The sequence below is a fragment of the Catharus ustulatus genome, chromosome 4 (genome assembly GCF_009819885.2).
Source record: "Catharus ustulatus isolate bCatUst1 chromosome 4, bCatUst1.pri.v2, whole genome shotgun sequence".
Lineage (NCBI taxonomy): Eukaryota > Metazoa > Chordata > Aves > Passeriformes > Turdidae > Catharus > Catharus ustulatus.
Genome location: NC_046224.1, coordinates 45,720,159 through 45,745,052, shown reverse-complemented (window position 1 = coordinate 45,745,052; position 24,894 = coordinate 45,720,159). Strand labels below are relative to the sequence as shown.

The 24,894-nt window shown below is 36.6% G+C and overlaps 1 protein-coding gene across 1 annotated transcript in view; it reads left to right on the top strand.

The window, feature by feature from the left end:
• Positions 1–24,894, top strand: part of OTOGL (otogelin like) — a 93,206-nt gene that overhangs the window by 13,271 nt on the left and 55,041 nt on the right. The window contains exons 9-25 of the mRNA XM_033058455.1: positions 1,395–1,525; positions 2,156–2,262; positions 4,441–4,547; positions 5,245–5,370; positions 6,107–6,215; positions 6,452–6,498; positions 7,830–7,975; positions 9,645–9,768; positions 11,412–11,589; positions 12,321–12,445; positions 14,974–15,183; positions 16,118–16,283; positions 17,316–17,390; positions 17,901–17,953; positions 18,636–18,798; positions 21,852–21,959; positions 23,071–23,209. Of these exons, the coding sequence (XP_032914346.1) occupies positions 1,395–1,525; positions 2,156–2,262; positions 4,441–4,547; positions 5,245–5,370; positions 6,107–6,215; positions 6,452–6,498; positions 7,830–7,975; positions 9,645–9,768; positions 11,412–11,589; positions 12,321–12,445; positions 14,974–15,183; positions 16,118–16,283; positions 17,316–17,390; positions 17,901–17,953; positions 18,636–18,798; positions 21,852–21,959; positions 23,071–23,209 (2,114 nt within the window). The remainder of the gene's footprint in view (positions 1–1,394; positions 1,526–2,155; positions 2,263–4,440; positions 4,548–5,244; positions 5,371–6,106; positions 6,216–6,451; positions 6,499–7,829; positions 7,976–9,644; positions 9,769–11,411; positions 11,590–12,320; positions 12,446–14,973; positions 15,184–16,117; positions 16,284–17,315; positions 17,391–17,900; positions 17,954–18,635; positions 18,799–21,851; positions 21,960–23,070; positions 23,210–24,894) is intronic.

Below are 24,894 nucleotides of genomic sequence, written 5' to 3'. Positions count from 1 at the left end.
TCTAAATTTTATCAATCTTTTGATATAATGATTTCTCTCTCCGAGCTAAGCTACTTCCCTAAGTAGTGTAAAGGTAGCTCTGACATCTATCCTGAGTCTTCCAGAGTCCAAATGCTTATTAATTGTAATGTTTAATTAAATAAGCTGCTGAGAGGCATATAATATTCCATTTCAAAGCACAGTTTAAAAACAAACTCATTTTCTGTTTCCTTATGTTTACCTTTTAATGCCATCTTTGTATTGCTTTAATATGCAAGACTGCATCTGTGTATAGAACATTTTCAAGGAAAATGATTTTATTTTGTGGCATTTTTTAAAAAATTAGAAGGTTTTTTCAAGCCATGTCAAATTGTACATAAAGTATTTTAATGTTTTTGTGAAGCAGAACTATATCAACAGGTTCACCTCTAGATCAACCCCTGGGAAGGGTTTTCTGCATAAAGAACTACTCTGTCATGGAGGAAGAAATGTTTCAAGTCTCCCTCACTCTTAAGTAATACAGGCTGATGGTTAGGATCTTATAATCATATATTTGTGGATATCCAAGTATATATATATATCTCATTAGTGTGCTTTGTGGCTTTCTACATTGTAATGTCCAACTTTGTACCTCTTGTGCTAGAAATTAGATTAAGTTTTCTATAGTCCAGCTCTGTGAAAAAAAACCCCTCTAGCTGATTTCATTTCAATATCTCGTCTCCTAACCATGTGTAGATATAGATAACCATAGCATAGACAATTACCATCAGGTTCTTCAAAGTGAAGGCAATATACGCTTTTAACCTAATTAAGAATGTAGAGAAAATGCAATATTTAGTTCTTTCTGCAAGTATATGGGAATTTTGTGTCTGTTGTTTTACTGCCAACCTTCCTGTATGTTCGTGTATCTAAGTTGCCATGACTTCCAGTCAAGCATCTTGTTCATTAATTCTCCCATTCTCATGCTGTGAGGAGAGCTGGGCATCTTGTGAATGTGTGTTGTAGGGCTTTTCTGCAATAAGGGAAAAGGAGGGAGACAATAGCACTAACTGACCTTTGTGAAACGTGATGAAAGACTTAATTGCTTCAAAGAAGTGTATTTTTTCTTAAGTATTCAATGCCTTACATTTGTCATTATTTGTATATTTGTTATGAAATGATCGGTGATTGCACTTAAAATAATCCAAGCCAACACCTTGTCATGTATTTTTTCAATATTTTAATTTAAATGTTGTATAAAATACAACCTGAAATAAAAAAGGAAAGATATTACTCTTCTTTATGACTCATACTCTGAAATAATCTGTAATTGAGGTCATGAACACATTGAAAAATGGCTAAAATTTTAAAAACAGTCTTATGTGTTTGTGTTGACAATTTTTTTCTATTACTACTCTCCCAATGTTTTTATGCAGTAGGTGAATATACAGAAGACATTGCTGAATTTGCAAATAGCTGGGCTGTGCAAGCCTCTGGTGATATAGCTTGTATCCCTACTGCCTCAGATTTTTCCAGTCCTTGCTCAGCCAACGCAGAATCCACTGAGGTAAATTAATTATATTTTAGGTATATTCATAGATACATGTGTATGTATACATGTATTTTCTTAATCTTCACTGCCTACTGATGGTACAAGGATCTAACAATATACACAATGTTGAAAAAGCCTTAAATGCGTTGAGGCTTTGGCAAAGATTCAGATCAGGGGTGTTGCTAGGGAGTGCCTGAAGTTCTTCATAAGCTTAGCTTAAAAGTACAAAGGCTCAGCTTGGATGTGCCAAGTGGCACCAGTCTGCTGGCAGAGCTCTTCATTACTGCATTAAACTTGGGTTCAGTTTCCAGTTGGCATCTTACACCTCATTATTTTAGGGATTATGAAATGCTGCAGAAATAGTTGCAGGTCAGCTACTGCATTGACACAAAATGCTTTTCTTTGTCATTTCACACTTTTTCATCCCAGGTGGTTTAGGACCATGCAGTCAAGCAGGCCTAGGCACAGAGGACAAATTTTAGGAAGAATAATGAAAGAGATATAATAGTAAATTGAGACAGCACCATGCTCAAATTTTAATGGGGATACAAAGGACTTTAGACTAGGGAAACAAAGCTGAAAAGAATGATGCCTGTTCAGAAAGTATTGGCTAACTTCCATTTACTGATTCTCATTAATGCACAGGACGTATTCTTCAAGTGCCAAATATTCCTACAGTTTCCTTTTCTCAGCTGTCATGAAAGTATAGATCCGTATTCTTATATTTCAAGCTGTATGAATGATCTTTGTAGGTAAGTACGGGAATTCTTGGGTATTTAACCTTGACATGTGAAATGAATGCTCAGTTTTGTGTGGGACCAGAATGAAAGATCATTGAGGGAAATTGGGAAGAACCAAGTTCAAAATGAAAGAGGTGGAATTTCTCAGGGGATAATTTGTGTGCGAACAAAGGGCACAAAACCAGCCTGACAAAGGGATAGTTTGATTGTTAAGGGCTTACGTAGATTCAAGAAAGCACTAAACAAATAAGTAGAAGGTAAATTCATGGAGTATCACTCATGACAAAAGATGAGTTGCTAATCACAAAAAAACCCATGAAACTTGTGTCTGGAGGCCCTGAAACAGAACTACATGGGTACTAAGAAGAAGTCTCAACAATACTGGAAGAGCTGGGCCATTTGTCAGACACAGCTGGTTTTTTATGAGTAAGCATTATCATTCAAATCAGTAGAATTTTCACAAAATGGTGCCATTTCCTTAAATTCAGAGCTGCCAAAAGAAATTCAACCCATTTGCTTTGGTGGGAGTCACACTCCATCAGCTGTTGATATTGCAGGCAACCTGGTATTTTTCCCTTAGCTCTCCAGACTCCTGATTAGTGCTAGTAATTCAAGTTAAACTTGTACTCCTGTAATTGAAGAGATAATTGGGCAATGTAACACTTACTTTTTAGTAAGGTTTTCAAATTAAGATGTAATTGTCAGAAATAGGAGGATTTTTTCCAGAGTATATAATTCTCAGAGCATCACCAGTTTAATAAAAAATGCACAGAGGGGATCCCAAGACTAAACATAAGGATCACTCAGTATAATCCATTACTACTTGTTAGTTCAATTTTTGATGAATGTTTAGTTTTCTGATTTGCCATAGAGTCAAGAAGGAAGAATTTGTGTTTGTAGGCAAACATTGCTGTTGCTCAGAAAAGAGATAAGTTGCCTCTGTGTAACTCAGGAATTTACTGTGACTTCTGAAGAATAATGAAAATAATTTTTCTCAAGTAGGATATTGAATCAGTGCTGTGGTGTTAAGGAGGGTTGGATTTTTTTGAACTACATGATGCATGTTGATGTGCTTTTTGTGAATGCTAAAAACCTTGAAGTTTCTGTCTCAGAAATTCATTAGTTTAGGCTTATTTTGTTTATAAAAGAGACCTCTCTTCTTGTGGCTTAGTTAATGAAGGGGTTTTTTGTGTGGCCATATTAAAGGCCAAGTATTCTTTCTATTAAGACCCATTTAATTGGATTAGATAAGGAGAGTTGGAGAGACTCTGATCACTGTAACAAAGAGTATAGTGCTGTTCGATTTGATAATAGATGTGTTGAAAGCAGAATACAAACACCATATAACATATTTGTAAGACGATTAATTTTGGAACCATGATCCTGTGTGCTGAGGGGCAAACTCAGTTGGTCTGTCTTAAACATACTTGTAATAAAAATGTCATGTGATGATTAGTTTATTTTGACATCAAATCTTCCACAGCAAGTGTTGTGACTTGTACAACTTTCATAGTAGCAAAAGTTTGGTGGTATTTTACAGTATGTGAGTTACATCTGAATAAAATTTGAACTTGCCTAAGCATTAATGAATGTCTTTTTACTTTCAGTAAAAATGTTCTGTACAGTTTCTTCCGTAAGGCAGAAATCTTGTCTTTGGCCAAGACTGTGCTGTAAATCTCTGAGCCTGTCCACAGTATTCAGTGGGTAATTATTCTGGCTCTGAGAGCTTCAGCAAAAGGTTAGGAGTCCACTAATAAGGTTCTTATCAAAGTTCAAGGCAATTGGAGACTTGAGGTTCTCACTTGAACCAGAATGTCTTTCATCTGTGTAGGTCAGAGTTTCAACATCATGCAGGAGGGAGATGCCTGAGATGGGAATCTTGAGACTCTTGAGTTGTCTATTGTCATCAAGAAAAGACCCTGTTTCACTTCAAGCAGCTCTTTTTAAAAATAATAGATTAGTGGTTTTATTCATTGTTGTAATATTAAAATGAAATAACTTTTTGTGGGATCAAATGATAAAACCACAATGGTGTATTCAGTATAGCTCATTCCTTTTAATATTTTCCCTGTGTGCCTTTATGACTGAATGGCGTCAGCTATGCGAGAAATATCCTGTGCCACATCACATGGCAGAAATTTTTAGATGGGATTTGTGTTCCTTGATTATTCTCCTATTTTTTCGTTTCAGAGTGGATGATGATGAAACATACTGCAGGGCAGTGACAGAGTACGCTAGAGCATGCTCTCACGCTGGGTCCCCGGTGCGGGACTGGAGGGATGACTTTCCTGCCTGTAGTAAGAATCTTCAATAAAGCATACTATGTGACCTTGGAGATAACCAGCGTATCAGTTCAAATATTGCATCTTGACAACATTTTTCCTTGTAGAACTCAAACCTGATACTCAAGCTGATCAGCTGGTTTCACTCTCACTGGCAAGCAATGGCGTCAATGACTTGCTAGACGAATATTTTAATTCCATTGTGCTATGATTTAGATGCATGCAAAATTCATGTTTCTGTGGATTTCTTGAAACATCATGTGTGCTGATCATATTCTAAGACAAAGAGCAAACATCTCTGGAGATCTGTTTTTCCTCTTTGTCCCAGACCTTTCAGCCTCTACTGGCTCTGTAAAAGAATTAACGTAGTTAATCCAACTCCTTCTTGTTATCACTACTACCCATCAATTGCAGCTCAGTCTCATGCACAAGGCTTAGAACTAGCTGAGATATGAACACATTCCCTTGTCACAAAAGCTATAACTTATTTTGGAGAGATGACATAAGGATTTGCTAAAGAAAGACTTAAATATTTACAAAAGCTTCATCATAGTTCATCAGTTAAGACTCCTGCAAAACATCCATTTTACTTGATCTGATTACCTATCTATACCAGAAGAGCTGCACAATGTTTATTTGACAGAAATGGATTTTTTAGCATGGAAAGAGAAATTGCACTAATGTTCAATATACCATGGTTTGTTTTTTTTAGCTGAGAAGTGTGAAGAAACCTTCGTTCACCGTGACTGTATCAGTTGTTGTCCACCAACTTGCACATTTGAAAAAGATTGTCTTGGCAGCAATCTTCACTGTTTAGATGGTTGTTACTGTCCAGATGGTAAATATTGTCAATGTTATTTCAAAAAATATATGTGAAGCCAGTAACCAACATCATAATGATATCTAAATAGACTAATAATGTCTAAATAGACATAATGATGTCTAAAAAGCCTGAAAATTATGCATATTGTAAATTCTGCCCTAGCTGTTGTTATTGTCACAGTGATTCTGAGCTTTATTGTGTGATAAACATTTATCTAGAATACAAAGGTGTCTCAGCATGCAATATCAGTTAAAATCTGGAGCCATTACTACTGCTTCCTACAATCAATAAGATATTGCACAGATTTAGGCTACTTTATTTGAATTATTTAAAAAGCTATAGAAGTTTTGCTTAAACGGAATGTCATGCTCTGTACATGTTCTGTACAAGAAACCAAAGGTTCTGAGACCTGTACTCTACAAAAATTGGCTGTTCTGTGAACCGTCCTAGTTCTAGACGGACTAAAGATAATGAGATTTCAGAATATTTTCATTTTTGAGTCTGTACAGTTTTACATGCTTAAGGCAGATACTTTTTGATAAAGCAACAATTCAGAGTGACAATTTCTTGTTAGGGAACTAAGCTCTGAGCTCTCTGCACTCACTGGACAACTGTTTTTCCTGGTCCTTGTTTAAGACTGATGACATCATCTTCTGGTAGATTGGAATGTTTGAGTCAGATGGGGGGAGAGCAGGGATCTGGGGTTTGTTAATTTGTTTTATATCTCATTTATTAACTTCTTTCCCAATAGGTCTCATTATGGAAAATGGAACTTGTATCTCTTTGTCAAATTGTCCTTGTATTTATCACGGAACTGCTTTCCCTGTAGGCTCAAAAATTGAACAAGAATGTAGCAACTGGTATGTGAAAGCCTGTATGTTTAATCTCTCTAGGACTACTGTCTATAGTTTAACATCATAGTCACACTTAAGTTTTAAATAATAGTTACTGTCTATGTTTTACAGTCTGAGGCCTGTGTATCCTTAAAATATACAGGCTCTTCCATGTCAATTCAAGGCATATTAATTAACTCAAAACTACTACTTTTGCTAAAGATCAGGACACTATTTCTCTGTTTTGTGATTTTTCTTTTTAGTATTTGTGTTGGTGGCATTTGGAACTGCACTGATCATGATTGTCCAGGTATTTGTATTTCATTACTCTTTTCTCACTTCAGAACAAAAATGATAAACTTTTCTAATGACAACAGAACCATATATGATCCAAGGCTTTTGGCTGCCAATTTAGAAACAAAGACTAATCAGGTGGATATTGACAGCAGCTGTGGGCCAGCTGGAATGAAGCTGTTATTTGCCTGATCATGCTGCCTTTCCCACTTGCTTCCCCTACCTCAGGGTGCTACATCCACCTCTTGTTTTGTATCTCTTGCTTATGCTCAGTGTTATTTGCCACAGATGGTGTATTTTTACTGCCTGTGGAGTACCTAGGCCAGGTATAAGGATCGCCTCATTCATAGGTGAAACTTTATTGTAAGTAATAAGAAAACCATCATTCTGATGCTGTGGGCTGGATTTTCTCTCTTGTAATAGCAGTTCATGTTTGAATAATGATCTTTATCTTTAAAGATAGCATGTCTCTGTAATGAGTTACACAGAGGAACATGCAGCAGGCAGGTGGTGAAATTCACTTGATGGTTCTGTACCTCAGACAAGATTATATAATAAAGCTTATGAAAGAGATTTTTTTACAAATTGAGGAGCCCTCTTTGAATGAGGTAATAAGGCTTAAGAGTTGCTAAGCAAGGCTTGACAGTGTGGATCTGTAATGTAAAGAGATCCACTCTCTATGTCTTGTGAGTGTTGTGTGTGCACGTGGGGATTCATTATGACTGCTTTGGTCTGGTCCTAGGGACAGAGTTGCTGTCAGTAGTGGGAGCAGGTCAGATGTGCTCCCATAGAGCACCTCCTGCAGCCAAAAGGGATCTAGTTCATGTGCTCTGATGCTACCCCATGGTGTGAATAAAAGTGCAGTAAGTGGGGATGAGCTGGAGACTTGCTTCAGCAGCACATTCCTGATTTGTACTGGAAAAACCCCAAAAATATGTGCCCTGATGACATCTGCATCCCCTTCATACCTGTGGTAACAAGTAGTTCCATAATAGAAGGATGGAGGAGGAGACTTGTCCTCTTTCATGGGAAAAAATGATAAAAAGATCTAGAATACTACTGAATTGTAACAAAGAGAAAATTCTTCTGTATTTTAGTCATAGACATTTCACCTGGTTAGAACCAAAAGATGCTGAACGTGGATGTGCTCTTTATGAGATGGTATCTTTTTGAAATAGATATTTCTAGCATAATTTGTTTCTAAATGCCATTTTGTTAGATTAAATTACCCTGGGTTATATACTTAGAAATCAGAAGAAAGTTTCTTTTTTTTCCTCTCTTACATAATTTGCAGAATAATGATACGTTGTTATGCAAGTGAACATTCTTTATACTTTTTCTCTCAAGCTGAGTGCTCCATCACAGGCAGCTCTCATTTCACAACATTTGATGGACGTCATTTTACCTTTCTTGGGATTTGCCAGTACATTTTGGTAAAAGGCACTGGAAAAAGCAAATTCACGATCACTTTACAAAAAGCGCCCTGTGGACAGGTAAGACACACTTTTTTGAAAAGTTGAAACAATCAGGTCCATCCATATTTCAGGAAATCTTCTGATTTCTGATTTTCATAACGACTTGGTTGTGTGAAATAAAAAATATAAAGGGAAACCATCTTACAGCTCTTTTTTGTAATTGTTTGTGTTGCTACGTGTTATATTGCCCTTTGTAAAAGCTATTGTGACCTTAGAGGGATCAAGTCCAGAGTTACTCACTTATGCACATAAAAGTTGTATAAACATCTTTAGTTATGCTACCAACAGATATCAGGCTTTGGAAAAGCTGCTGTTGGCAGCACTATAGGTTTAATACATAGCTATTTAGGCAAGGTTTTTTTTTTTTTTTTAATAGCTTTAGATTTTTATTCAATATGTTATATTTAATTTTCTGGAACAATGCCTTTTAGAAAACCATTTATGAGACCAGGCACCTCACATACTTGTTTTAGAACATTTTGACAGACATTCAACAACAGGCTTTAGGAATAAAGGTGCTTATAAGGAGTACTTACCTGTGAAAGTGGATTTAACAATGCTGTTAGGCACTCAGGAGAAGGGGCTTTGAGACTGACTCACAGCTGACCATGTTCTGACGACAGGGATGTCTAAACACCTCAGAAGGGAGCAGTGCCCTACTCTGGGACTGTCTCTCATATCCTCCCTTCAAAAGTTTGGTTATGAGCTGGTGCCTCTCTGCCTTTCTTGTTGGCACGTCCATCTGCATAAGTGCCGAGACAGCTGTTTCTGCATTTCAGGTGGCCTCAAGCATGAATTGGTTGGGTAGGTAGCCACTGAGAAACAAAGTTCCCACTGGTAATAATCCTTTCTACAACTCTAGGCACCTTGAAATGTTTCTGGATGAAAACAGAGGGGACCCTGGGGAGCATAAGATGCTTAGTTTCAGCTAATCCTGTTTTGGCTTTTGTCCTGTATTTAGGTTCATAAATTCTGTCTGAATTGCACACTAAAATGATGTGTGTGATGTAGTTTATACGCTATAATTTTTCAACAGTCAGATATTTATAAATTATTGTAATATAAGATGTAATTATATTCTATATATAATTATATATATAAAACAATATATTAATTATATATAATATAATTACATATTATATGTTATATAAAATTATATATATTATATATAATATAAAATATGTAATTATAATAATATAATACTGGAGAAGTTTTTGTCTGTAATCAGAGATCCTCACTACATTTCGTGTGTACCAAAGTTTCTTTTTTCTGCATTGCTGCATTTGTACTCTAGTTGCAGCAGCTTGATTTAGGGTCAGATTCTTGCTCTGCCAATGGTTAACCCATCAGTGAACAGTACCCAGGGTGCCCATTCAAATGTGGAATTCTGAACCCAGTATCAGTACCTGGGGACCTCTGTCCACTTAGTATAAGACTGCCGTAATAGCTAAAATGCATTCTCTAAGGATATGGAGACTATGCATAAACAATGGTTTTTTATATTTTATATACAATTTTGAGTGTTTTGTTTAATGCTTTGAGCAATAGTTTACAACTGATTTACCTGATGACAGTTCTAATATTTCCTTTCTGTATGCTTTTTTCCCACTTGCTTGTTTGATTCTGTTTTCCATGGTAAATTTAATGTCATTGCTTGTTTCTGATGGTGAAACTTGTTTCCACTTAGAACTTTGACCATGCCTGCATTGAGTCTATAACACTAGTTCTTGAAGATGATGAGAAGAAACAAGTAACTCTCACAAGATATGGTCAAATCCAAACTGTCCCTAACCAAGTGTTTAACCTCAATGGTAAGAAGTGCATGGATAAGAATATTATCAGAGTTCATAATCTGTCTCTTATATGCTCCAAAACTTTTTAATAATATCAGTCTATGAAAAAGGAATTTCTTTAAACATAACTTATTAAAGCATACAATCACTTCTTAGAACATTAGAAATAATTATAGAGATTTACTTTTATCATCTGTGAAACAGTTCTTCATTATGCCCTCACTTCTTTGCATTTCTTATCTTACCTAGAAATTCCACTCATTTTGTTTGTGTTTAGGGGGAGCGAGGTAAGAGAAAGAAAGGAGGTGAAGAGACCTTGATACTAAGGTCTAGCTTGTTTAGAGCTTTTTAGACTAAATAGAAGGGAATAGAATCCATATGTTCCATGGGATCTATTTTGATTTCACTGCTGACTTATCTTGCGATTTCAGACAGGTTACTGTGCGTGTTTGTAAAGGATAATAAAATAAACCAGTCTTAAAAGCATGTTATAAAATTAAACACTGAAGATAGACATTATATTGCCAAAGTTAAAATTTAAAGTTGAGATTTACAGTGACCAGTTACTGGAATTTTAGTCTCTTTCTAAAAGAGTAGAGTAAACTTCTTACCCAGCCTTCAGCAAAACAGAGTTTAGGGAGTTCTGTGCTGATGATAAGTTACGTCTTTTCTTCATTGAATTTGTCCAGTCACAGTACTACTTTTGGCATTCACAGCTTCCTGTAGCAATGAGTTTCATAGCTCAGTTATTCTCTATGTTGAAAGTTCTGTTTCATAATTTGATTGGTAACTTCATTTCATTTCTTTTGAGTTACTCCCTATTCACTTGTCTCTTTTCGCAGTCTGCAGCAAATATAATCTATGAAAAATATTTTGGTGTCACATTCTTCATAATTGTGTGTATCTAGTAAGTCTGATTCCCTAAGGACATCTTTAAGGATTTTATCTTCCTCTCCTGCTTTATGCACCTGAGTCTGTGTGTGCATGTGTAGAGGCTGCTTATGAAGGTAGATCTACTTTAGTCCTTCAGCTGCAAGTAGCCCAACAATGTGTAGCAAGTGAATTCTGTGACTGTGAAATTTCCATTTCCTCACATAATGGTTTTGCTGGGAAGGAAAGCTGGGAATTTGATAGGGGCTCAGTTCACATACAGTCCAAGGAAAGAGCTATACTCATGTCATGTCAATAGTGGTAAGAGAGAACCTTCCATCTAGACAGTCAATACACTTTACAGACATATGTTACTTACTCTTATAACATCATTGGAGACTAAGAAACAAGGGGTTTCTTGTCTTGCCTTCTCATTGCCAAAGGCTTGCAGTTGCATTGCTTTCTTTTAAAATAAAAACAAAAAATCAAAGACAGATGCAAGCATGGTTTCTGGTTGACTCACAGGTACAGAAAGGTGTGAGTATTTTTACTGTCGACAGTAGCTGGAAGTTGTGTTGTTACTGATTTATGTTGTTACTGGATTTGTGTTGTTACTGGAAATAAGCTCAGATGGAGAATGGGTGAGGATATTCGGCTGGTGATGAGGTTATGCATAGTTTCCATTTTATTTCTGAGTTTTCAATTTTTTTCTTTGTTTAAAGCATAAACCAGTACAACCTGGAAGTTGGATTTCAGTGACTTTGTTTTTGTTCTTTTTTTGCTATGTTCAGGGGCTATTGAAATTCAGAATATATCTTCTTTCTTTGTTCAACTGAAAACTAGTTTTGGTTTGAAGATACTGTTTGCTAAAGATGGAGAGAGGATTTATGTTCAAGTTGATGTCAGATGGAAGAGAAGAACATTAGGACTATGTGGAACTTACAATGGAAATTTAAGAGATGATTTTCTGTAAGCTGCATGTTGTACATTTATATCATGATATCATGTTTAATAACAAGTGAAAAGTTTTGTTGAACATACTGATTAGTTAATTTCATTAGCATGCTCAAACTTTATTAAACTAACCAATATAAAATGTCTTAATTTAAATGGTAGTCAATTAGAAGTATGAAAGTAAAAAATTTAGGCATTCTAAGTTGTTTTGCTAATTAATTATAGAAAGATACCATATTATTTGTAGAAGTTACTGGATGATGATTTTATTTGAATGTACTTTTCCCTTTCTTTCAGAGCAAATATATGAGCACTGAGAAAAAGAGTGGGTGATAATACTTGTATCATCCTCACATGGTTAACACTCACTACTGCTTGATTTTCCTCCCCACATCAAGTTTTAATGTAAAAAAAAATGCAATTCTAAACCACAGGAATATTTTAATTAGAAGGGCACACTTTCCTTATTTTTAACCTTATTTCCTCCAAATTTCCTCAAGCTATAATATCACAAAACTTGTCTGCACAGCAGACTTAGAGTGTAGGAACATTTTCACATGAATAAAATATTGAGGAAAAAGTTTCACATGCCCTCTCTTCTTTTATACCTCAGAGATGGAAATTCTTTTGTCACATTGACTGTTCAATGTGACTAATGTCTAAGCCTTTTTAATGAACTTGCATCCTCACCCATGTAGACCCTAAGGTCAGCAGGATATTTGCAGTGTTGATTTTTTCCTTTTCAGATCTCCAGCAGGGATGATAGAAGGGACCCCACAACTTCATGCCAATGCATGGAAGGTTTCCTCAGCTTGCTCCATGCCTGTCAATATTCCTGTGGTTGATCCCTGCAACATGAATCAGCAAAATGGTATGTTTTCACATGGGAGTCTGGACTTAGCTATAACTTATTATTATGAGATAGTTTTTCTTTTCTCTGTGAAAAAGTTGCACATACATGTATTTCAGCTTCAGGTTTAGATGTGTCCTCTCCCTCTCCTCTCCCTCCTCACAAAGACCATTTTTGCATACATTTAGCATGTAAAATGAAGTAAGTACTTGATAAATAAAAGCTCGTTTGTCATTTAGTGCTGGCTGAACTGGCTATGTGTACTAAATTCTGCTATCTACTATACATGCAGGTTTTTAGCTGCATGGTCCAGTAAATTACACCAGTTGAGAGGAAAGATGTGATGCATGTTCGTAGATTGTTAAAGAAAGTACAGGAGGCAGTGTTGAGATCAAAAGTGCTGTCTCTGGCTTCTCCATGCTTATTGCATTAAATATTTCTTTATCCTCTATCTAGATTCTCTGACAAAAACTGATGCAGACAATCTGAGAGCCTTGAATTTGTTCAAATTCCTGAGCAAAGATTTAGTTTTGGCTGGTTGGCATGCCTATGGTTTGTGTTGAACTTTCCCTGTCTCCTTTTTGCATTGCTGTTCTTTTCAATTAATGAAGACAATGGGTAGACTGTAGTTGCCAATTCTGACAGAATGTAGTCTAATATTTTTAATATTTCAGACATCACTAAGGATGTGGGATTTATCCATATTTAATGCCTATTGAAGCAAGCCTAGAATGGCAATAAATCTCTAACAATGTGGGGCATACTAGGAGTTTTTAATACCTTCTTTATCTGTCTTCTAAAGACAGCCAGATCTCTCAGCCAGATCAACTCAGAGCCTTCTTGCCTCACTCTCAGTTCCGTTCTAGCTCAGTCAAGGTGGAGTTTGACATGAATGTGAGGTTCTTAGAACAGGAGTGTGGACTGCATGAATTTCTGAGGGTCCTTTTCATGCCAAATTTTCCTATGATCCTCTAATAATCTCTGTGAAAAAGTGGCAGAGAATGAAGTGATACACACCATGCTACAAGCACAGGCACCTTTTCCGTTATATTGACCTGATTTAACTAAAAAAAAAAAAAAAAAAAAGATTGTTTGGTTACTTATTTCATCAGGTTAATTTTCAACTGAGTCAAGTTTGGTCCTTGAATCTAGTTTACTGAGAGAATCCATAAAATGTGAAATTCTTCTGTCAGTGTGTGTACATGGAAATGAACATGGAGATTGAAGGGGAGGCACATCCTTTTAGCAACAAAAGTGACTTAAATACAATCCACATCAGAGAGTTTATGTGGATAATACAGTAATTTCACGATTACAAGCCGCACCGTTTTGACTAAAATTTTGCTCCCACACCAGAAATGCGGCTTACACTCAGGAGCGGCTAATATGTGAATAATTTTCTGACATTTCCAACCCCAGAAGTGCAAACCAAGGTGCCGAGTCGAGCACCTGCCAGTAAAAGCCGGCATTTCGCGATTGTTACAAACTGGTTACTCTCTTGCGCGGCAGGTGGAATCGGGCTCTGTGCAGGCAGCGCTGGGGGGGAAGGCAGGGGAGCTCCCTCCTTCAGGCAGCACAGCCTGGGGGGAGGTGGGGAGCTCCCTCCTGCTGGCCCCGTGACCCGGGGGGAGGTGAGGGACTCCCATCCTTGCCTGCCACTGCCGCAGGAGCTGGGGGGCTCCATCCCCACCTCCCACCACTGCCACGGGTTCCGGCGGGCTCCGTGCCCCCCTGCCACTGCGGCGTAGCGCCGGGCTGGGGCGAGCGAGCCCAGCGGTGACCGGCCCCGAGTGGCAGCACTGAGCTGGGCCACCTGGCCGCGTCGGCAGCCCCGAGCCCTCACGGCCTAAGCCAAGCCAGTAAACCCCGCCATCTCGCGATTCTCTTACTATTTGACAACTTTGTTGCACACAGGTCCTTGCTGCGAATGACAGAGCGGCCTATAATCAGGTGTGGCTTGTGTATGGACAAAGAACGAAATGTTTGCCAACACCTGGAGATGCGGCTTATAGTCTGTGCGGCTTGTAATTGTGAAATTACTGTAGTTCCTTAGCTATTCCAGCACTTGTGGTGATAATCTGCTTCAGTGGCTGGAGGGTTGGAGAAAGGTTTGTTGCTATTAGAAGGTGTACAGGCAGCTTGGGATTTGCATGCCCTCAAACTCTGCTTTGCAATATTTCCTGAGACTACATGTCAAGAAGTATATGGCCATTGACAATGTTAAAGTTAAATGAATGTCAAGTGGGAGAATCATATTCATTGCTTTGGGAGACTCTTTTAACTATTGTTTTGAAATATATTATTTTGGAAATTAAATTTCCTGTGCTATAAGAGGAAGGCATAACTGCTTTAGTTCTTATTTTTATCATAAGTGGAGTTTGCTGTTGAGGGATTTGCTTGTAATATCAGTTTTAAACCATATAATTTTACAGAAAGACATTGTGTTTATTGCACAACTGGCTATATGTGCTTTTAACATTCCATGCTGTTCATTTGACTAACTGTTATATTAAAATGCATCTGGCTAAAACAATGTCACCTTCTCTTAGCTGAGTATGCATCTCACTGTGATATCATCAACCAAGATGTTTTTACTCCCTGCCATGCCTACGTCAGTCCAGGGTTGTACTACCAGCTCTGCCGCTTTGACGCGTGCAAATGTGGAAGCAGCTGCTTGTGCAACGCTTTGGCACACTATGCTTATGTCTGCAGCAAGCACGGCATCACCATTGACTTCAGATCTCATGTTTCTTACTGTGGTGGGTAAAATTTCCATAATGAAATATCTTTTAGAAATAAGACTTCATAAATGTAAGACTTCATAAATTTCATTCACTCCACAAAATACAGGGGTTGGCTTCCTTTTCCTGGAAACTAGAATTGCACCATGGTGTAATGATGTACTGGGGGAAAATGATAACATTAGGCATCTGAGTTGTGGCTCCTGAGCTACCTTTTTGTTGGATCTGCCCTTTCTGTTGGTCACAGAGAGATATGGAATTCTTTCTTTGAAGTCCTAATTCATAAGCCCATAGCCCACACTTTATTAATAGCCAGGGAGTGGCAGGAGTGGAACCATTCCCTAAGAGAAGGCAAGCTGGGCTGGCAGGGGCTCTCTAAGATGGCCAGAGCAGAGTGGGCAGTGATTGGACCAGAAGAATGCTGTAATGATTTAAAACAAAAAATTTCAGAGAATCTTGATTATCATGAGTTGGAAAGACCCACAAGGGTTATGTATATATAATCTATTTTTAATGTGTGTGTGTATATATATATGTATGTATATATATATACATATATATATGTATGTATGTATATATATATACGTATGTATGTAGCTAATAAGGCATATAGCAATGTCTCAGCCTTAGGTGGACCATTCTTCCTCTCTTGGAAGCCTGAATTTCTAGATAGATGCCCAATTTAACATATAGAAAGAATAGAAAGCTGCTGTTCACAAAAGAGATGATTCCAGTCAAATAATTATTTTAACACAAACCCACCTTAATCTAAATACTTCTAATTTAAGAATTTGATAAAACAGCATGTTTTTCTCATGCTTTTCAACTAAATCCAATGCAAAAAGAGGCTACTTTGCCTTTTTTGAGCTTTCATGATACACTGCTTTGTTTTCTGTTTTTCACATTTTAAGAGTATGCTGTTCTCCCTTCTTTCTCCCTCTCTTTTCTCCAGCTGTGATGTGTCACAGTGGTATGCTTTATCATCAGTGCTCTTCTTTTTGTAAACATTCCTGTGCTTCACTTTCTATGGCAAATATCTGTGCTGATGACTGTGCAGAAGGATGTAATTGTCCTGATGGGAAGTATTTTGAAGAGTCAGTCAACTATTGTGTATCGATGTAAGTAATAAAAAATTGAATATATGTATGGGTACTTATTCCTCTTTTCAGCAACATTTAACGTAGCTTTTCTGCTGTTTCCCTCAAGATGTAGACTTCCTAGAGAAGGTAACAAACAATATGTGAAGATTTCATATTCTGCCTTACTGATCAATAGTGGGGCTTCATCTGTTACTGTGTGTACATACATCTGCTTCACTTTAGAGCAGATGTGTCTAACTTCTTTAGAGAAGGGTAGCAAAACTTTTTAAATTCACGGGATAGCACTTTTATGTGAATAACCTGTTTTTAGCATTTGAAAAAAAAAGAAGGAATCTATAAAGCAACAATCTGTAAAGTAAGGGAGAGTATAGGAAGAGGGACTAGAAGTGTCTTTTCTGTCTCACAATGCAAACTTCTTCAGTTAAAGGGAGGAAATGGTCAATGAGAGAAAATAGATTTTGTATGTTGCATACCCAAAATTTTACAGTTTACCACCATGGGTAGTTACAGAGTTATTTCTGTTCATTGCAACATATATTTTGAAAAGATCAGTGTAGTTCATACTGTAAGGATAAAGACTGTTTTTAACTACTTGAGAGTGTGAACAAACATCTTATTTGCATATTTTTTCATGGTTTCTAGGAAATTCTGTTGCAACTTCTAACCCATCTGGCTCTTATCACAGACTTAATGGATTTTGCTATGATAATTACTCTAGAGAGCAGGTTTTCATTCTACTCCCATAATTGAGAAGAAAAAGTCCTTTCTATTAGAATAACGCACAGAAACAGCAAATAAAAAGTACAGGGATTGAGAAAAATCCTGGCTTTCTTGAAGATGATAAGAGTTTTGCCACTGAATTCAATACAGTCTAAGTGCTGTCTTTAAGATTTTGTCTTTCAAAGAGTATTGTACATATAAGGATTGAGTTAATGATTTAAGTTAATGTTATGATAAGTCCTGCATATCATAGTAGCTTGATAAATAGAGGGCCTTAAATCCCATTTCATCTTGCTTTTCTACCTAAATGTATGAATATTTTTTTAACAGATCTGGCTGTCATTGTCGTTACAAAGGCAAAGCCCTTCAGCCTGGAGAAATCCTTCCTACACCAACAGGCTCCTGGTAGGTTTGAGTGCAAGAGTTTCATCTTTCTTGTATCACAGTTTGGACACCACTTAAAGTGGTTTGAGAATTTTTCTCACGTAGATTGAAATTTATTGTATCAAGATTCTTTTTTTTTTCACACTTAGTAAAGGGAACATAGTATAAATTGGACTATGTGGCTTATTATTTTAACAAAATATCTGGAAAATTCTGTAAACCATAGTGGATAAGGTTTTGTGTTATACTGCCTGCATCCTAAATAACCTGCCCCTCCATTCTCACAGGGGTTGACATACTCAGCTCTTTTTTATTTCACTGGAAGTTAGGAAGTTACTTAGTACATAAACCATGAATTTAGGCTCTCTCTACAGATCAGGAATTAGAAAAAAACAACAAAATATCGAGCAGAACTAAAGCTTTTGGATTTTAATCCTCTTTCTCCTCTTAATTTCTGTTGTTTAAATTAAGTTGAATTGTATCATCTTTTTTAACATGGTGGGTACAAAACATTTCCCTTTTCTTTTCTAGTCAATGTTTGAATGGAACAGTGAAATGTATTGAAGCTACTACAGAGAACATCGGTAATTTACAGTATTTTCCCATATAAAAGTTGCACAATAGGGAATTTGATAATGAATAGTAATTTGGTTTTCTCCTCATATGTATTTAAATTATGAGATGCTTTATATCGCAACATATTTAAAAATAGGAGGTTAGGAGCACAAATAGTCTTAGGGTTTTTCCTTCTCTTTTTGTAGCACAAATTGTACTGCTCAGTCACTTGGGAAATTAAAAGAAATAAATAATTGCATGTGACATCTAGGTCAATGTGTTCTCATGGGAATACCTATAATTAGGCTCACTATCCATGTTTAGGAAGCTTTAAGATCTTGATTTCTAGAAAGTAAATTTTTAATGCATTTCTAATGGATTTAGAAGTACCTTGAAGATTATGCCGCTTCTAAGGGTTTTTTCTGCCTGAGGTATAATGGCTTGATCATTAAGCATGGACTGTGATTGAGATCCAGGATGCATACGTCCAGATGCTTAATATATTTATTTTTTACATTAGAATGCATATTAATTTTATATGTCTGTAGTATAGGTAATGTTATAGACTGTTATTCTGGTTGCATTCTTAAATGAACTGTAATGTAACCTCCCTTTGTATCCAAATAAATAAACTATGAACAAAAAAAAAATAGAAAACTTTTGATGTAAAAGAACGCTTGATCTTATTTAACCTTCGTTTTGCATTTGAAGTTCACATATGCCCTGAAGGAAAAATCTACTATGACTGCAGATCTCCAGTGCCTGGGTTACCAGCAGCAGGTGTGAATTGTGGGATTTCTTGTGCGAACCTTGCCATGAACTTCTCCTGTGTCCCCTCACCACCCTGTGCAAGTGGCTGCATTTGCCCCCCTGGGTAAGCTTTCATGGAACAACCTGGAGCACAAGCCAAATGCATATTTTCCACAGTTCAACTCTGCACATTTTTTTTTTTGCTTTTTGAATTCCAGTGGTAGCACACTTCTAATTTTGAAACTATTGTTCTATAAATTGTTGCAGACGCACAGTAACAGCTAAAAGGCCATCAGATATCCGGCTTGCTACCATTCCAATTGGCTGATATTTGGGACTGTCTGGACAGGAGATAGCTTCCACTACTGGCACAATACAGTTTATTTGAATGTAAAAACAAACATGACAAGCAAAAAATATTTGATGTAAACCATTATGCTCCTGCTTATTGCTGCCCAAATCTTTGTCTCACCTAAATTTCTACTCAGGTTTACAATGTCAATGCCCAGTCTGGGGCTAGGAGGGCAGGTGTATGGATTGATTTCTACCCTATTTCCCTTCATTCTCTTTGTCCTGTTTTTTGTTTTCTCAGCTTGTATATTTGGATTTGGTGCTCAGAAGCAGTCTGCTGAGCTTGGCAGGGGTCAAATCCAAGTGTAAAATCTAAAAACTTCTATTGTAGTTTGTGTCAGGATCAATCACACTCCCTCCATTAGTTTTCATTCCCTCCCCTGAAACCTATTATGTGCACTTTCAGATTGAAGAATCAAATATGCTGTGCAAATTGCTGTAATTGCTGCTCATCTCAGGTGGATTGCTCCCTTTTTTATCTCAACTTTCCATTTTCACTGTGTGTGTAGCCAGTGGTCTCCTGATAGTGCATCAGTTGTGCACAGATCAGAATATAAATGAGACTGTCACCATTCCCCTACCAGCACCTTGTGATGTTCATAGATGACTAAGCACCGGTGAAGATAGAGATTTCAGGCATGGCTATTTAAGATTTCACTAGTTCTTGCCTGGTATTCTGTGGTCTTCTAAAACTCTGCCTCAACTGAGAACTTGGCTTCCAGGACCATTAGTCTTATGGGAATAAACAATTATTTTTAGCACAAAAACGGCATAAATCTGTAGAAGTAATAAACTAGTAATACACTGTAACATCACCATAATATTTGCATGAAATTAAACTGGCAGTATTGACTTGAAAGTTCATTTGAAAATTAGAAGAAACTAAAATAAGAGTTAAAAACCAGAGCTAAAGCCTTGCTCTCACAGTCATACAATTTCAACTTGAGTATTACTTGATTATTTTCTGAAATATAACATGAGTACAGAGAGGCAAAATCCTAAGTTTCTGTCAAATAATAGAATACAGTCTTTTTGCTATTAGGTTGAAAAGTAAGTGTATAATACCTAGTGCATTTAGTAGTGTCTTTGTTGTTAATTTGTACTTAATTATCCTTTTCAGCCTCATGGTTCCAATAAGCAAGTATGGTTTTTAACTGAGAAGGGACCAACTGTATTATCTTAAAAATTAGTTTCAAAAGGTCTCTTTTTTTATGCAAGAAAATGTTAACCATGTATCTCCTACTATTAAATCTAAGTAGACAAGTCATTAAAAACCTGTTGTGAGACATTTGTCTCTAATGTAGTTTTAAAAATTCCCTTAAGTTACTGTTCTTCTCTTCAGATCTCCTTTCCCACCTTATTTCTACCCCTACCCATTGTTTGACTGAATGACCTAAGCTTTTGGGGTGGAATCCTGAATTCCCCTGGAGACTGCTATATTATTCTGGCATCCTGGCTATTTATGGTGCTTGTACAGTAGAGCAGTTTGTACATGATATTGAAACCCTTTCCTTTGGAAAACCATGAAATGATGGACTCTAGTATGCAAAAAATGGTCTACATTTTCTGTTAAAGCTCTTGCACAACAGCTTGTCATTCTCTTAGTCAGTATTTGAAGAGGTGACAAAGAATTAGAAATGCTGGAAGTCTGTGATGTATTTTAGAAGTTGAATAATGTAACAGCCCAATTTTTCATGAGGAAATGAGCTGAGAATGATAGTAAATTCAAAGATAATCCAAAGACACCCAAAGATAGACTAAAAGTCATCCTTAAACTGAGATGGAGATATGAGGCTAAACTGAATTGCAGAAACATTGAGTAGTATGGAAAGGGACTTCATGGGGCTAAGTTAATGGTCCTTTAGGCAGCATCAGCAATACCCATGTTATTCTTGGGAGGCATTTAGCTTTTATTGACAGAGACTAAGTACCTTTCCAAGCCACCTGTTCTAGTGTTTTCCTACCCTTAAGAAATTTTCTGAACACTCTTTTATTTAGATTACTGTTTAATGAACTAGTAATTGGATGAAGAAAACAAAACTGTGTATTCCTTTCAACTTCGAGTGAAACAATCTCTAGGTTGTACTCAGAGCCACGTGTTGTGTGACAACTCCAGGAATTGGTCTCCTGAAGAAAAGGACTGGGAGTGGCAGTAAAATTTTTGCTAAGAAAGTTAAAATTGCTAAATGGGTGGAAATGAGATAGCATCATGAGGTTGATCATATATCAGGGTCACTTATTGATCTAATTATATTTGACAGTTTTTGCATTAAATGCCTGTTTTGTCTTAACCTTGTTAATTGTTTCAGCTTCCCTTATGTAGGCAAGCAACCTTCCCCACTGCTCATCATAAACTGTACAGCAGGTACCACAGGCCAGTTCACTGTTCTGCACTCAGAACAGGACAGGACCTGTCTGTGCAGAGGAGCAGGCAATCCAGTCCAGCTGCTTTCCTGGCACAGCAGGACAGGAGAGCAGCTGAGAGGGAAGGGCAGTCCGACTTCAGCAGCTTGAATCGTATCCAGATGCTCTGGAGTTTTCAGACAGAAATACCTACACTACCTACAGTCCTGCATGGGAACTACAGCCCACATCAGCATACCCCTTTCTAGATAGAAGGAGACCTGCAGCTATGAGCTCGGTGAGGTCTTCGGCTGTGCACAGTGGAGATTGTTTGATTTGGACAGCTTTTGTTGATGAAACAGTTTTACTTGGCTGGATGGAAGACTGGTTGCCCTTGGTGGGGTTTCAACAACACACTACACATTCAGTTACACTGATCTTTTGGATTTACTCTTTCATCTTAATAATTTTTTTATTTTGAAGGATGGCTGAGCACAGAGGGAAATGTTATATTCCTGACAGTTGTCCCTGCACCTGGAAAGACCGAGAATTTCTGTCAGGAGAAGTGATAACTACTCCATGTTACACCTGGTGAGTTCATTTTGCATACTTTCAAAGCACCTGGATCTAGACTCAAAATGAAACTGATACAGAAAATGTGTTGAGTACTTTGAAAATATATATATGCTTGTTTATAGATAGTTACAGGATGTATCTTTTATTAGGCTTACTAATAGACTTGGATAAGCAAGAAGATTTCCGGGTGAGTACCTTTTCAGATCTGAAAAGGAAGCTGAAGATATCCAAGTTAAAAAGCAGTCAAGAACAAATGCTTAATTCCACACATATTTGCTAGTCTCTAAAATGAAGATGTGGAATTTTGCAGAATAGAGTATAATGAAAGACAACAGAGGAGAAAAAGAGAACTATGCTAATTTTCTAGCCAAAATATGTATATTAGTTAAGTATATATTTAATAATGAAAAAATGGCATGGTAGCTTTTAATCACTTAAAAAACACTGACAAATCAACTGAGGATTTACAGTTACACAAGCAAAAATAGCACTACTTTCATACAAATTTGTGTAAGCCATTGAATGTAGCTGACAGGAAAAGTAATCTTGCAAAATATCAACATGAATTTCTTAAACTCATTCCATATTTGTCTGATATCCAGAAATCTTACAGGTAGCAGCTGTAGGTATTTTCCTTTGAAAATATGCAGACCTTTATCCAAATTTAGAAAAAATAGACTACTGATGTCTTAGGAATGAGCATGTTGTGGCATGGTGCCTTATCTACACTGGAGGCAGTGATGGAAATATTTGCATAAACCGGCAAATTTTGAGATTTTGCATTTATTTTTAATGTATTTTTATTGTACATATGAGCTAATGGCAAAATATTGAACACTTGCTTGCCAGTATCTTCAGAAGCAATTCACAGTATAGCTCTCTGTTTCAAGGTGTGAGAATTTTATTCCATTCGTGAACTTCTGTATGATTTGAAATAAAGAACACAAGAAAGCATTTTCTTGAAAATATAACAAATATATACAATATATATAGTATATATATACATATATATACAGTATATATACATGCATACACACACACATATATATACATTATATATATATACAATATATATACAATATACAGCAAATTATGAGGAGATACTGATTGTTGGTTTTCCTTACAGTGTTTGTCGGAGAGGAGTCTTCAACTGCACCAGTTACCCCTGCCCTGCTGTGTGCACCATTTATGGAGACAGGCATTATTACACCTTTGATGGACTGGAGTATGATTATGTCAGTGACTGCCAAACTTACCTGCTAAAGGTAAGAGGATTTGTCATATGCTTTCTTGTGTCCAGGAGAAAACAAGTATTTTGGAAACAAGTATCAGGAGTTGATCTATAGCAACAAACATTAAGTGAATAGTTGTAGAACAGATGTGAAAAAAGAACATGTACATGACATTTTGTGCTCATCTCTTTGAAAATGGTACGTGGGTGTGTTCTTGCATATCTCTATGGTTTAGAGAAAAAGAAAAATCAATGTTTTCTGTTCTACCTTAACCACGCTTTTGTCACAATGAGCAAAGAATAACACGATAGAAACTGTTAGAACTAGGTATAATCCATAGATTTATTAAATAATTATCTATAAACCCTGCTTGACCTAGGGTTAGTGATGAGCTCAGGCTGCTTGAAATTCTTCTTGAACATGATTTGAATCAGATCGGGATTGTATGTGTGTAATAATACCAAACACAATGATTTCATAATTCAACAGTGAAATCATTCATTGAGATTGGCAGCTACATGCTAACATTCCTCATAGCACACATTTAGAGTACATTGCTAGCTTTTTGTTTAAAAATACCATTACTGACATTTAAAAATATAGTCTATTACTAAAACCATTATTGTTTATTACAATTGTTGCTGTTTTAAGATTGTCTCTGTGTTCTCAGTTACAGTAATGTGTTTAGAAGAATACTCATTTTCCTGACTGTCTAACCTTAAGAATAAAGCATAGTTTCTCAACAAAGACTACTGCAAATAGTTTACTTTAGTAGAGTATTCACAGCTGTGAAATAACATACATTGGTTCCAGGTTTTTGTGTGCATTTAAAAAGAAAAAAGAGATTTGAAAAAGATAATAATACCTCATAGCAAATTTCTGGCATGTATCATACATGATGAAAGAGGTCTTAGAGGTATTTTAACCTTTGTACAAACCATCCTCCTTTAGGATGCAAAAATTAGGGGTTACTTTACCTGTAAAATCATCTTGCCTGTATGATGATGTGGAAAGGTGGGTTGTAATTTCTTAATTCTTGTGCCATTCATTCAGAGAGGTTTGTATGAAAAATTTATGCTCCTTTTTCAAACTTCAGTATGATACTGGAATGTTTGGCATTTACAATCAAGTATCACCTGTCACTCTACTATGTAAGAAAGAACTTATCTGGAATCAAACCATGAGGAACATTTGGCATCCAAAAATAAAGTTGGCAGCCAGATAATTAAGGCACATGGCACACTGCCAATGGGTCGTTCTTCAGGTGAACATGACACAAATAACGAAAATGTTGCCTCACAGATCTACTTTTCAGGCTACTCAGACTTTTCTCAGCTTTTCAAACCTATTTTTTTCCCCAAACTCAGCCAACGTGAGAAAGTACAGCCTAATTTGTTCACAATTTTTTCCTTTATGAAAAGCTTTCATGACCTATATTAAAGGGCTCTTAGTACATATTAGGCACTGCATAATCTTGTCTGGCACAGAAGATGTATCTGTGGGCTGATTTTTGACTGGAAAATATTTAGAGAATTTTTAAGGGAAAGAAAAAAAAAAAGAAAGAAACGAAGGATGGGATTGTATGGCAGATGCCCCAGAGTTTAAAGGGAACTAAAATACAGAACTGATGAACTATGTGATGTACAAGCCTGGAATCAGAGGAATGGAAGATGGTAGGATAACCAAATATTGCAAGTTTGCAGTGCTGTTGCGAGGCT